At 38.5% G+C, this 15,530-nt stretch overlaps 1 protein-coding gene across 1 annotated transcript in view; it reads right to left on the minus strand.

The window, feature by feature from the left end:
- Nucleotides 1–15,530, minus strand: part of WDFY3 (WD repeat and FYVE domain containing 3) — a 251,523-nt gene that overhangs the window by 66,746 nt on the left and 169,247 nt on the right. Inside the window, exons 30-35 of the mRNA XM_036256644.1 lie at nt 11,975–12,095; nt 11,541–11,758; nt 4,959–5,194; nt 3,690–3,824; nt 2,335–2,514; nt 573–806 (exon numbers count right to left, since the gene is read on the minus strand). Coding sequence (XP_036112537.1) covers nt 573–806; nt 2,335–2,514; nt 3,690–3,824; nt 4,959–5,194; nt 11,541–11,758; nt 11,975–12,095 — 1,124 coding nt within the window. The remainder of the gene's footprint in view (nt 1–572; nt 807–2,334; nt 2,515–3,689; nt 3,825–4,958; nt 5,195–11,540; nt 11,759–11,974; nt 12,096–15,530) is intronic.

Here is a 15,530-nt window from a genome sequence, read left to right on the forward strand (position 1 = left end):
AAGTGCAGGTTCAGTTGCCATTGCGCTGAGTGCGTAGGAACTTCCTTGAAGAGAAAGGCAGTTAGTCTTCTGCACTGATTAACTTTCATAAAACGTGCTCTTTTCAGAGCATGGCTACACTACGACTGTTGGGCCAAATCCAGCCTATGCCTGTCTTTGGAGACAAAGTTTTATTGCAATACAACCATGCTCATTTGTTTATGTACTGTCTGTGGCTGCTTTCTAGCTCTAATGACATAGTTGAATAGTTTTGACAGAGACTGTGTAATCTGCAAAACTTAAAATATTTACTATGTGGCCCTAACAGGAAAGGTTTGTCAATACCTGGTCTCGGGAAAGGATGATAGAGGGTGATAAAGGGACAGGCTTGCAGAAATGCAAAGGAGAAACAAATTGATCGGGTATATAACACATCTGAAATAAAAAATTCCCATAGCCCATGATATGTTCTGACTATACAACTCAGAATTAGAAATGTGAAAGGTATTTGGCATAAAACTTGCTTGGTTATAATAATGGTCTCATTATTAAAACAATGCAAAACAGATGTGAATCTATTTCTTTGTCTTTACCTCCAACAAAAGATCAATTAGTGGCGTCTGCTTGCTTGCAGGGGTAAGACACAGGTTGTCTATTATTAAGACCCGCATGAAGTCAAAAACAAACTTTTTAGCTGGGTGGTTGGTGAGATACGTCTTAACGCCCACGTTGCAGTACTCCGACTGGCTCCTGTTCATTCCTGTGTCTGCTACAAAGGCTTTAAATTCTTCTGCTGGAGACCCAACTTCATCATCGAGATCTGTCACCTAGCAATAGCAAGTGGAAACAGATGCTGGTTTCATTCCATTGTATTTGGTATTTTTATTTGCGTTTCCTAAAAACTCAGTTGTAGCAGCAATAGTATTTTCCTTCACCACCTGCCTCCTATTCAGCTATTCAACTACCTGGCCCCTCCTTTCAAGGTGGCAATCAGGTACTGTCTGTCACTGTATGTCATGGTTACTCAACACATGCTCTAAGATAAAACGCTAAATTTTATCTCTACTGTGGATTGCACTTAAATGAAATAAAATGAGAATTAACTATATTTGCATATTTGAAATATACCTACTAAGAAGTTAAATGTCACAGACTTTCAGATAAAGACCTAGCAAAGAAAACCCAAGTAAATAAACAAGACAAAACAACAAAAGTAGTGCCAATTTTGAGCCAAAATAAAAAAAAGAAAGGGCTAGAAGACAGAGTATAAGATGTTGACAAGGAAAAGACACTGAAGTATTACTGAAGGTCTATTTTTATAAAATATCAGGATTTTAAAATTATAAATGAGCCACGGTGTTAAGGTCACGTACTATACTTGTGTTTATCCTAAAAATCCCTACAATTTTATTTTATTTTATTTTATTTATCCTCACCTGAGGGCATTTTTCCATTTTTTGTTCAGATAGCGTGGGAGGGGGAGAGAGAGAGAGAAACATCGACGTGAAAGGGACACATAAAGTGGTTGCCACCTGCATAACCCAACCAGGGACGGGGAGACAAACTGCAACGAGGTACATGTCCTTAGCGGGAACCGAACCCGGGTCTCTCTGGACCGCAGGCCGACGCTCTAACCACTGAGCGAAACAGTCCAGGGCAAATCCCTACAATTTTAGAATGAGCATTTCACCTTTATATACGGAGAAAAATTAGTATGAAGAACTTAGTTTATTCTGGGCCCTGGAGTAAGAGGAAACATCATGAAATTCAGAAGTACTATGGAGGAATAACTCTTTTGGGCTTGTTTTAAAGGACAAAAGAAGTCTCTATAATATAGATGATTATAGTCTAATAATTTTCTATTAATCTTAGTACAAAATATGAAAAATAAAAGCTGAATGAAATAAGAAACGTTAAATAAAAAGGACAAACATATTTCATATTTTTAAAATAGAGACAACCAACCCTATAGTTAATTTGTAAAGACTAAATCCAGAAAATACCTAATTCCTGAGATAAACATAGCAATGGTCAATCTAGGTTTTCTAACATATTTCACAGCTACACAGCTATCATCACATAAAATAAGAAATGGATCCACCACTACTTGGAGAGGGAAGTCACTAACAAGGAACTTACAGAAATACGGTAAATAAGAACAGGAAGCAGAGTTCCGTTTTATTTTAGGGGAAAGCAGAAGGAGAGTGTGGGGAGCCAGACACCAGAAAATGATGTAAGAGGTGAAGTAGAAAGTTATGAAACTGTAATTTGGTCAGAAGCTTAGATTGACAGGAGAAAAGAAATCTGCTAACTAGGGCAGCAGACTAAGTGCAGTTAGACACCCCTTCCCCCTACCATCTCTGAGTAAGGGCGGATGTTGAAGGGGAAGACGGTAGCTGCTAGGGCACACAGGAAATCAGGGCTCATCCACATGGCGGCCAGGTCTGGAACGTTGTGATATAAGTATCTAAAGAACTGCATCAGGGTCACAGGATATTCTCGGAGCCAAGATCCCTCTTCTTCTGATTGCCAAGGCTGTCACAGGGACAAAAAAAAACATGTTAGAAAAACTGACACTGCTAAAAATTACTTTAAAAAATGCACTCCTCACTACTCTTCTGAAAATGGACATACTGATAGTCCAGAACTCTTAAACCACACACAAGAACAAATCAGAAAAAAGCTCAAACTAAAACAATACCCTTCCAAAAACTGACCGGATGTTTGTCTCTTCACTGGGGTACTCACAGCTCAGTAGCTGGAGTCAATGGTTCTGATTAGTCATCATCAGCGACATGAGTATAGCTGCTGCTGACAATGGCTGACTTACCAGCAAAGCTGCCCCATCCTCCATCATGCCTAAGTTAATGAGGTGACTTTTGGAAAGGCCCTAAGGATGGAGGCTTGCCAGGGGACCCAACCACATGATTAAAGGGTTGAACTTTCAGTCCTAGAGCCTCCCGCCCCTCAACATAATGGCCAGTGATTTAATCAATAGTGCTAAGTAATGAGGCCATGAAAACCTGAAAGGCTGGGGTTCCAGTAGCTTCTGGGTTGGTGAACACAGGGAAGTACTGGGAGAGTGCAGGACCAAGGCAGCACGGAAGCTCTGTGTCCCTTCCCACATACTCTGCTCTAGGCATTTCTTCCGCCTGGCGGTTTTTGAGTCCTATCCTTTTATAATGAACTGGTAATCTAATAAGGAAAACGTTTTCCCGAGTCATGGGAACATGCCATTTACAGCTGGCAGTCAGAAGCACAGGTAACATTGGACTTGTGATTGGTGTCTGAAGTGTGGGGACCACCTTGTGGAACTGAGTTCTCAACCTGTGGGGCCTCGTGCTATCTCCAGGTAGGCAATGTCAGAACTGAACTGAATTGTGGGACCACCAGCTAGTGTGGCAAAACCCCCACATGCTTGGTGACTAGAGTGTCAGAAGTGAAGCAGTGTTATAGTAGAATATTCCAAGTACGGGAGACATACAGAAGTGTGGTTTTTCTTAACAGCAATATAGCAATAGCAATGATGATGATAAAGAAAAAGTAAAGGAAATAGAATATACCTAACAATGGCTATCTTTTGATACTTTCCCAGAAGGCAGCTTTTTTTAAACTTAGATGTTTACATCTGTTTATGAGTAAGAACCAAGACACAAATCCTAAAGCATTCTAAATTAATACATGTAATGGCAGCGTCTCAGGGAACTTACTGAATTCAGCATGCTGCGGAGCATCCCCAGGAGCAGAAACGCAGCTTCAGTGCACACATTATGGATAGAAGAGACCACAGTTCCACTTGAGGCAGGAACTCCAAAAATAAATGTCCAAATGGAATCCAAATCAAACTGCAGAGGTGAAAGTGAAGATCAGCCACTGACACATTTTACATAGGGACCCTCATAAGGTCTAAGATTCTATAATTTATTTGAAGCTAGTTAATTTTTCAAAGTGAGCAATCATGAAGAGAGACCTTGCATTCCGCCTTATATTTTAAATTCATTTTTACATTTATAAAGAAAAAGTGAATTTATGTATCTTCTTAGGTGTCTGTGTTAAAAATATTGTTTTACATTTTTTTTCTCAAAAGAAGACAAACAAAATAAAATACATGCTAATCAGGGGATGAAATTTTGGAGATGATGATTTTAAGCAGGATCATTTAAAGATCCAATTCACTTTCGAATTACATACAGATAAGATTTGACAAAATAAAAATCAGCGTGAGGAAATTTATTCATAGCAGTTTTATATAACACTTTATGGTGTCGTGCTTATTTTGAAAAATTACATAACCAACCAAACTCTGGTAAGCATGAGTCTTTATCTTGATTGAGTAATGTTAAGGCTATGGACTCAGTGGTTTCATTGAAGAAGTTCTATCAATTACTAAAATTGATCTGAATAGCATTTGGAATTATGATGCACAAATAGTTGAGTTTAAACTAAATTCCTAAGACTTTGCAGTGCCATAAACACGGTCTATATTTAGATATCCCCAACAGTCTTTAATTAGAAATAAGCAAAGCCTTACTGTTTTCCTAACATGAGTGTTTTTACCATTAAGAAATAAAAAATATTTTTCTAATCAGACTTGCACTAAGAATCCTGTCATGCCGACCCAATTAATTTTATGATATACATACCACTCCCTTCATTTATAATTCTGCAGAAATAAAATTATATTTCTACATAAAATCACGTAACTCAAAAGAATTCTTTAGATCACCATTAAAATATCATCCAAAGTCTTAATGCATATATAATCATATAGAGTAACCATAAAGGAAAAAAGACCAAATGGGGATAAAGGATTTCTTTTTGGGAACATTTTCTAAGGTACTTTCAGATTTTTCTGTCCCAAATCAAATCCTAAATGTGAGAAAGAGATGGAATCAGTGGTGTTACTTGCATTAACCATTGCCCTATGGTGATTTGGAGGCATATATAATTATGCTTATACCTTACTAGGTAATTCCTACCTGGCAACCCTGCTTACATCGGCTGCTGATGACAGGCACACTGACCTGCAGGTTCTCCGGCAGCTCACTAACTGGCTGCTGCAGAAACAATGCCATGAGCAGAAAATAGAGGGCAGGGACATTAGTGTGTTTAGGAAGGAATGACTGAAGAACTGGAAAACCAGGAAAATGACAAGCATCCCGGTTAATCTCCCTGACTGTTGATCTCCCACCAGCACTTCTGCCCACATTGAATCCTAAGAGAAGAAGAAATATAACAGTAAGTTCAAAATGAATAACTGATTACCATGCTGCATTACCAAAGAAAGGTGTAATTCAGTATATGTGACATTTCCACCAGAACATTCATATTAATATAGGCAATTAACTGTTCCATTGTTGAATTCATCTTTCAGTCAAGTTTTACTTTACTATCTCTTTGACTTGAGCAAGACTGCCTATTAGGGTATAGGTCTTGAAACACAGCTGAGATAATTGGATACAAGAGGTAATATAAATTCTGCTTATTAAAATAATGACCTCAAAAGGGCTCTAACATTTCCCTAAGAAGAAAGTAAAATAATTCAAAATAGAGCCAATAATTTAGGATGCTACAAAAATATAACTGCTATAACCTAAAAATATAACTGTTATAATAAATATAGTTAATACATTTCACTTGTCAAGAAAATCATGATAAAGTACTTAACCTAAAATTATCTACAACTTGGAGACAAGTACAGCTCTACCAGGAGATGGTCACTGCGTGTTAATGTAGTTTAGAGCATCAGCCTTCCTATCAGTCCTGTTTCCTCTGTTGTATAACTGACGTCAGGCTTCAACTCAAACACTTAGCTCTTTAGCCAGCCCAAACCCAGCACAGTGCTCAGCACAGAATGAATGTTGGCCAGAGTTTCAATGGAAAACTTTTGCAAACAGCAACCGAGAGATGAAGGATTGATTTGTACTCTGAAGCAATTTTATTTAAATGAATATCCAAGTTTGTTTTTCTAGGATTAAGTAAAAGAACACACCTGCTCCTTTTTTTTTTTTTTTAATCCTCACCCGAGGACATTTATCCATTTTTTGTTCAAATAGAGTGGGAGGGAGGGAGAGAGAGAGAGAGAGAGAGAGAGAGAGAGAGAGAGAAACATCAACGTGAAAGGGACACATCGAGTGGCTGCCTCCCGCGCGACCCAACCAGGGCCGGGGACAAACTGCAACCGAGATACGTGCCCTTAGCGGGAACCAAACCCGGGTCTCTCTGGTCTGTGGGCCGACGCTCTAACCGCTGAGCCAAAACGGCCAGGGCACACCTGCTACTTTTTTAAGATAAAAGAGAAATTTGTGTCTAGGTAGCTTTTTTTTTTTTTTTAATCCTCAAGTGAGGATATTTTTCTATCTATCTTCAGATAGAGTGGGAGGGAGGGAGAGAGAAACACTGACGTGAGAGGGACACACCCACCCACCGGGTGCCTCCTGCACAACCCCGACCAGAACTGGGAACAAATCGCAACCGTGGTACGTACCCTTGGCTGGAATCAAACCCGCGACTCATTGGTCTGCGGGCCAATGCTCTAACTGCTGAATGAAACCAGCCTGGGCTCTACGTACCTTTTTAAATATTTCATCCTAACCGACTGCTCAGAGTGATATGAATTAATGTTTTGAAGTATGTTTTTCTAATTAAAAAATTTGTACAGCAATTTACCAACCTCTTTCATACATCATCTCATTGCTCAGACACAATGAACACGCAAGTCAAAATTGGCTGTAATCCTTCTCATAACATAGAAAATACGAAATGTACTCCAAGTCATAAAGTTAATGAGCAGTGGCACTGGGACTTGGAGCCTGGTGTCTCTATTTTAAAGCCGGTAGAGTTCTGCGGTCTCTCTAGGCCTTCTTAATGACACTACCACATTTCTGAAAGACTGGCTGCATTTGAACACTGGATGAATTTTATTTATAGTAAATGCTAAATAAAATTATGTGTAAAAAAAGTCTTTAGCTGTCCGGTCAGTATGGCTCAGCAGTTGAGCATTGACCCATGCACCAAGAGGTCGCCGGTTTGATTCCCAGTCAGGACACATGCCCAGGTTGTGGGCCCGATCTCCAGTGGGGGACATGCAGGAGGCAGCCAATGGATGTTCTCGCTCATCAATGTTTCTATCTTTCTTTCCCTCCCACTTCCTCTCTCTAAAATCAATAAAGAAATAAAAATTTTAAAAAAATCAATAAAGTATTTAGCTTTAAGAAATCAAAAGACATAAAGTGATATCTTATACATTTAATAGAAAAATGAATTTTGATTAAACTACAGGTCCTAAATGAAAATCAATACTAGCATTCAGTTTCCTTTCTAAATCTCACACCCTAATTTCCCCTATAATTAATCTTAAGGAATGCTTACTATGTTATTAACAATTAAGCATTAATTTAGGTTCAAGTTACAGCTACATGGAAGGTATTTTCATAAAGAAAAAATTGATATATATCTGTATACATACACATATGTATCAGATGGATATTCAGGGAAAATTAAATTAAACTGAATCAAATTTAAATTTAAATACCTAGATTTCTCTTTTAGAACCAGAACAGTCTACGCAATGTATAAGTAGTTATCAGTGAAGGACATATAAATTCTAAGGCATAAAGTCAGGTAGGTCAGATATGGTATAAGCACCGATTTCTGATATTATTAAACTGAGACAGGACAGAAAAAAGACAGGACTACCAGTCAGGAGGCAGATACTCAGACACTACTGTCTGACTCGGGAACCTTATGCAATCAACAGTCTTATTTTCCTAATTAGAGAAATTAATCCTTAATTTATATTTATCAGGTTTGTTTCCTATAGAATGTAACTTATATCATAAAATATATACCTGTCTCCAGAATCATAACAGCTAAATGAGATGATGTATGTTAAAGATTTCTGAGGACACAATATGCTACATGAATCTTAGCTGCCGTCACTACTAGTTTTCGGCTTTTGATGAGAAGCAGTGCCATCAATTAGCATTTACAACTCACATTCAGTTGTACCTTTCATTATTTATTCTCTTAGTAGCTATTATTAAGGTCAATAAACTAAATGTCTTGCTCTTAAACTGTTTCTAATAACATTTGTAGGCTATATCCCTTCCTTAAAGTAATACAAAATAGTGATTATATTATATTATCACTATTATATATTAAATTGTGATCATAAAAGTATCTCTAATGATAATTACAATTCATATTGTAAAGCAAGAATTTTCTTGACAAATCATTTTACAGTTAATTTCTTTCTTCATATACATGGTTTCTTCAGACATTTTTCACATGTAAAATAACAATAAAATAATCCTATGTTGAAAGCTGTCTTCCTGTCATTTGCTTTAATGTTTGAGAAAGTAGTATAGGGAGCACCTCGCTATTGATAATTTTACATTTTTTAAACAATATAAATTATATCTTAAATTCTGACCCTGAGGGTGTGCACATGGCTTGCACACACTGGGTGACAACCCTTTCTCTTTCTTGAATGAATCTTTTTGGTGATGGAAAATAAACAAACAAATAAATTCTGACCCCTAATTTTCCCATCTGACAAGGGTAAATGAGTATTTTTGGTGCTTGTTGTAGAATACAATTACAGAGGACTTCCTGTCAAGATGGCTGCATAGGTAAACGCGGTATCGCGTCCTCCCATAACCACATCAAAGTTACAACTACAGAACAACCATCATTCAAAACCACCTGAACTCAAACTGAATGGAAGTCCTACAACTACAGAATTAAAAAAAGCAGCTACATCCAGACTTGTAGGAGGAGGGGCGGCGGCGGCGGCAAGACGGGCTGGTCCCACACCCAAGTGTGGCGGATATAAATCAGGAGGCTCCCGCGGCTGGGAAGGTCCTTCCTGGGGACTGAAGGGTCCCCGTCCCACACCAGGTGCCCTGCTCAGGGTTCCAGTGCCAGGAAGAGAAGTCCCCATAACTTCTGGCTGGAAAAACCAGCGGAAACTGAGGCTCAGGGAGGCTGAGGCAGCTGGAGCCCCAGGCAGCTCCTTAAAGGGCCCGCGCACGGACTTATCGGACTCTCTCCCTCTAAGCTCGGAGGGGAGGCAGCTCAAGGGGCACCAGAGACATACAGGGAAGAACTGAGCTGTTTGGCATGGGAGCGAGGGCTGGAGAGGGGGCTTCCTCGAGGACAAACATGCTGTAAGAGGCCTTTGTTCCTTTGGTGAGCCCTTCCCTGGGGCAGCATTCAGCCACCATATCTGGGACTCCAGCAACCTGGCTCACACTGGTAGCCCCGCCCTGTGACTCCCTGAGGCCCCACCCCGCCCCACACAACTTTCAAGCCCACCCAAGCTGTTGCCATTTGCTTAACGATAGGATTGGCCTGTCTTGGATCCTGCTTCAGGTTTTTCCTAAATTCTTTCAAACGAGCAGCATCGGGTCTCAGCGAGCCCCATACCTCTCATTAAGTAATACACAGAAACAAACACAGGGAGGCAGCCAAAATGAGGATACAAAGAAACAGGTCCCAAATGAAAGAACAGAACAAAACCCCAATAAAAGAACTGAGCGAAAGGGAGATAAGCAACCTAACGGATACTGAGTTCAAAATACTGCTTATAAGGATGCTCAATGAACTTAGTGAGAACCTCAGTGAACTTAGGGAGGGCCTCAAGAGCATAAAAAAGGACCAGTTAGAAATCATGGATACACAGTTAGAATTGAAGGAGGCATTAACTGAAATAAAGAATAATTTACACAGCTTCAATAATAGAGTATGTAAATCCAAGGAGCAAACCATCGATTTGGAATATAAGGAAGGAAAAAATCCCCAATCAGAACAGCAAAAAGAAAAAGAATCCAAAAAAATGAGGATAGTGTAAGGAGCCTCTGGGACAACTTCAAGCGTGCCAACATTCGCATCTTGGGGGTGCCCGAAGGAGAAGAGAGAGAACAAGAAATTGAAAACCTGTTTGAAACAATAATGGCAGAAAACTTTCCTAACTTGGGGAAGGAAACAGACATACAAGTCAGGAAGCACAGAGAGTCTCAAACAAGATGAACCCCAAGAGGCCCACACCAAGACACATCATCATCAAAATGCAAAAGGTTCAAGACAAAGAATCGTAAAAGCAGCAGGAGAAAGGCAGCTAGTTACCTACAAGGGAGTTCCCATTAGGCTGTCAGCTGATTTCTCAAAAGAAACTTTGCAGGCCAGAAGGGAGTGGCAAGAAATATTCAGAGTGATGAAAACCAAGAACCTACAACCAAAATTACTCTATCCTGCAAAGATGTCATTTAGAATCGATGGACATATAAAAACTTTCTCAGACAAGAAAAAGTTAAAGGAGTTCATCACTACCAAACCGTTATTATATGAAATGATGAAGGGTCTTTTTGAAGAAAAAGATAAAATGTATGAACAAAATGGCAATGAATACATATCTATCAACAATGGAATCTACAAACAAAATGAACAGGAAGAACAGAAACATTCTCATAGATACAGAGAACATTTTGTTGGTTGCCAGTTGGGAAGGGGGTTGGGGGAATGGGTGAAAAAGGTGAAGGGATTAAGAAGCACAAATTCATTGCTAGATTGATAAACCTCAAAGGGAAAGGGGTTGAGGGGGTGGGAAGAAATAAACCAAAGAACTTATATGCATAACCAATGGACACAGACAATAGTGTGGGAAAAGGTGGGAGGGGGGCGGGAGTGGGGAGGAAGGGGTCAATGGGGGAAAAATGTGGAACATCTGTAATACATTTTATATCCAACAATAAAGATTTGAAAAAAAAAAATAGAATACAATTACATATGATTTTAAAATATGATGTTATAAAGACAAAAACATTAAAAAAACTTTACGAATTGAATGATTATAATTTTAAATAAAAATATCATCTTAAAAATATATTTTCCAAAGTAAGATAATTAATATAAACATAAATATAACAGTTCAAATTATATAACTTTAACTATAACTTTCTAATATTACGTAAACGTTCAGCCCCTTGTTGAAAACAGCATACAACTGGTGAACTAAGCATAAGAGGCCTTGGCTGAAACTTTGAGCTTTAATCCGTGAGCGGCAACGGAACATAACTGTTAAAAGCATCGGCTTTGGTTCTGAGTGACCTGGGTTCAAATTTTGACTCTTCTTCCCTATGCCTTGACTTTCTCAACTGTAAAATGGGTATGGTAGTATTTACACTCATAGGGTTCTATGAAAATGAAGTGTTTAGGAACTGGCACAGAATAAGCAGTTCAAAATATTATTAGTAATTCAGTTCTGATAATTTGCTAGTTATTTACTATAGATCGTAAAGGGAACTATGCAACGAAAAGATCATAACATCATAAAATTCCCTTGAGTTTTCACATCTTAATATTGTCTCTGACTTCAGTCTAATTTGCAATTAAAAAAAGCCAAATTTGAAACTTTGTTAGCTTTTTATTCTATCACTAATTAAAATGCACACTCGTAATGGTTGTCAGATAAACTGAAGAGTATAAGCTTCCATAATAGTTAAAAACAAAACAAAATGCAATAGCTTCTTTTAAAGCAGTTGATTCCAGAAGTCCCATACCTAATACAGTTCCGATCTTATTAGTTAAGACGGCATCTGTCTGTTCCAGCCACCCTCCACCACTGAGCCCTTCTTTAAACTTGACGAGAATAGACTGATTACTCAGCAGGACAACAAGAATTCTCGTGGCCGCCGTAACTGTGGTGGAATGCAGGTGTTCTTCCATAAACATCATAATCCAGTCAAAACCCAGTGTCTTTACCAGCTCTTCACAAGCTCTATTCAAAGACAGACGAATAGAGAGGAAACACATTAACTTCAGTGATTAGGATTTCAAATTATAAAGAAAAATAAAACTAGGCTTTGTTCTTGAGATAGTATAAATTTCGGGATTTAAAAAGATATAAAAGTCAATGGAAAGTCTTTGTTTTGTCCACAATGAATTAACTAGCAATAGCAACTAGTACCATTAATTCTAAAAACATTTTACTTACTGCAAATTAATGCTTGTCTTTTCTTTAGATGTGTAAACTAGTTTTAGCAAGATATCGAGAAGTCTGTTCCTTAAAAGTATAAGATTAGCAGATACAAGACCTCCAAACTCTTCTTCTGTTCCTACAATGAAAATAAATACATTAAATTGCCCTGGCAGACAAACCAGGATAAAATATCCAACACTATTCTATGAAATATCACTGACAATATATCTTTAAGAAAACATTTTTTCTAGAAGTACTTTCCACTAAAGTAGATCCAAAGGGGGAAAAAGGGGATTTGTTAAAATATTTCTTTTTAGAATCCTAAAAATTGCTTATTTACATTTGACATTATCTAAATAAGTGATAATAAAGGATTTGAACACTTTTTTTACATTAATATTCCCCTCTCCTACCAACAGGGGACAGTAATCAAATAAGGATCACATGAATAAAAATAACAATCCAAATTCTTTATTTCCAGTTTCTTTTTAAACGACTTAAATAGATTAATTTACCATATTTAAAAATTAAAAATAGGCCCTGGCCAGCTGGGATCAGAGGTTAGAGCTTCGGTCCACAGACTGAAGGGTCTGGGGTTCTATTCTGGTCAAGGGCATGTACCTGGGTTGCAGGTTCAATCCCTGGGGTCACATGGGAGGCAGCCAGTCGATGTGTCTCTCTCTCAGCGATGTTCCCCTCTTTCTCCCTCCCTCCCTCCCTTCCACTCCATCTAAAAATCAATGGAAAAATATCCGTGGGTGAGGATTAACAAAAGATAAAATAGGAAGCACAGACTACTTAATAAACATAATACATACAGAAAAGCTAGACTTAAACAGCATAGAAAAGAGGCAAAGGCCCACGAAAGCACAAGAGAAACTGGAAAAGAAGGTGAAAAACAGAAAGTTTCTGGTTCTCCATGCTAGATGCAAAGATTTCCAAAGACGTTATATATTTTCAAAAATTTTAAAATTGCCCTGGCCGGTTTGGCTCAGCGGTTAGAGCGTCGGCCTGCGGTCCCCAGAGACCCGGGTTCGGTTCCCGCTAAGGGCGCGTACCTCGGTTGCAGTTTGTCCCCGGCCCTGGTTGGTCGTGCGGGTGGCAACTACTCGATGTGCCCCTTTCACGTCGATGTTTCTCTCTCTCTCTCTCTCCCTCCCACTCTATCTAAACAAAGTATCAAAAAAAAAAAAATGTCCTCGGGTGAGGATAAAAAAAAAATAAAAAATTTTAAAATTAATTTCACTTGTAATTCCTATTTACCTGCCTTATATTAATTCGGAAGTTAGAAATAATCCTGGCATATGGCAGAAAAATGTAGTGGTTAAAAAGTATACAGTGTTGGTCTGGACTACCTGGGTTCAGATGCAGTAGTATGACTTCAGGTAATTTTTTAAAATTAATTAACTAATTTATTTTCTTTATCAATTAATTTATTTTTGTTACAGATGTTTCTCCTTTCCCCCCCACTGATTCCACCCTTCCTCTCCCTCCCCACCCTGTCCCCAGCTTTGTTGTCCATGTCCATTGTTATGCACACATGCATATAAATTCTGTGGTTTATCTCTCCCTCACCACCCCCTCTTCTGGGGATTCAGTCTGTATACCACTTCCATGTCTCTGGGACTACTCCATTCCTCAGACTGTTATGTTCATTATATTCCACAAATAAGTGAGATCATATGATACTTGTCGTTCTCTGTTTGGCTTGTTTCACTTTTAGGATGATACTTTCCAGGTCCCTCCATGTCGTCTCAAAGGATAGAGATCTTTCTTTCTTACAGCTGCATAGTACTCCATTGTGTATATGTACCACAGCTTTTTTATCAATTCGTCTAATGATGGACATTTGGGCTATTTCCAGACTTTAGCTATTATAAATAGTGCTGCTACGAACATGGGGGTATATACATTCTTCCTGATTGGTGTTTCAGGCTTCTTAGGGTATATTCTTAGAAGTAGGATCACTGGGTCAAATGGAAGTTCAATTTTTAATTTTTTGAGGTAACACCATATTGTTTTCCATAGTGGTTGCACCAGTCTGCATTCCCACCAGCAGTATATTAGAGTCCCCTTTTCTCCATACCCTTGCCAGCACTTGTTGTTTGATGATTTGTTGATGGCAGGCATTCTGACAGGTGAGAGGTGATAACTCATTGTGGTTTTAATTTGCATCTCTCTGATGATTAGAGATGTTGAAAATTTCTTCATATTATCTCTTAGCCATTTGTATGTCCTGTTTGGATAGGTGTCTATTTAGTTCCTCTGCCCATTTTTTTTTTTATCCTCACCCCAGGACATTTTTCCATTTTTTGTTCAGATAGAGTAGGAGGGAGAGAAAGAGAGAAACATCGATGTGAAAGGGACACATCAAATGGTTGCCACCCGCACAACCCTACTAGGGCCGGGGACAAACTGCAACCGAGGTACGTGCCCTTGGCGGGAACCGAACCCGGGTCTCTCTGGACTGCAGGCCGATGTTCTAACTGCTGAGTCAAACTGGCCAGGGCCCTCTGCCCATTTTTAAATTGGGTTCTTTGTTTTCCTTTTGTTGAGTTGTATGAGCACTCTATACATATTGGAAATTAACCCCTTATCTGATGTATCATTGGCAATTATGCTCTCCCATACAGTCGGTTGCCTTTCCATTTTAATGATTGTATCTTTTGCTGTGCAGAAGCTTTTTAGTTTGATGTAGTCCCATGTGTTTATTTTCTCCTTTGTTTCTGTTGTCTTAGGTGACGTATCAGTGAAAATTCTGCTGCGTATGATGCCTGAAATTTTGTTGCCTACAGTTTCTTCTAGGATTTTTATGGATTCATGAGTCACATTTAAGTCTTTTATCCATTTTGAGTTCATTCTTGTGTATGGTGTAAGTTGATAGCCTAGTTTCATTTTTTTGCATGTAGCTGTCCAATTTTCCCATCAGAAATGGACCCAAGGCAATATGCTCAATTAATATTCGACAAAGGTGGCAAGAGCATACAGTGGAGTAAGATAGCCTCTTTAATAAATGGTGTTGGGACTTCAGGAAACTTATTTAATCTTTCTGGGCTTCAGTTTCTTCCCTTGTAAAATTAAGATAACAATAGTAGCTATTTAATAGGGTTGTTATAAGGTTATATTAAAGTTGTTATAAGGTTATATTATATCAAACAGTGCTTGGCAGATATAAAATACTCAATACGTGTTATCTATTGATTTGATCTTTTATTTTTTTTAATCCTCACCGGAGGACTTGCTTAGAGAGAGGGAGGGAGGGAGGGAGGGAGAGAGATAGACACTGAGAGACATCAATGTGAGAGAGAAACGTCGATCTTTTCTCTGTTACACACCCTGACAAAGGATCAAACCAGCAACCTATGTGTGTCCTTCGACCAGGAATCAAACCTGCAGCCTTTTGGTGCATAAAACGATGCTCCAACCAACTAAGCCACAGGGCCAGGGCTGGAATTATTTTTATTTTATATGTACATAAAATTACTCTTGTAAAAAGTTCTTTCCCTAAGTGATCACTAAACATTTAACAGGGAAATTAATAATAGTAATATAGATATAATTCACATTAGCA

Source organism: Molossus molossus, unplaced genomic scaffold, assembly GCF_014108415.1.
Source record: "Molossus molossus isolate mMolMol1 unplaced genomic scaffold, mMolMol1.p scaffold_m16_p_1, whole genome shotgun sequence".
In the NCBI taxonomy this organism is placed as follows: domain Eukaryota; kingdom Metazoa; phylum Chordata; class Mammalia; order Chiroptera; family Molossidae; genus Molossus; species Molossus molossus.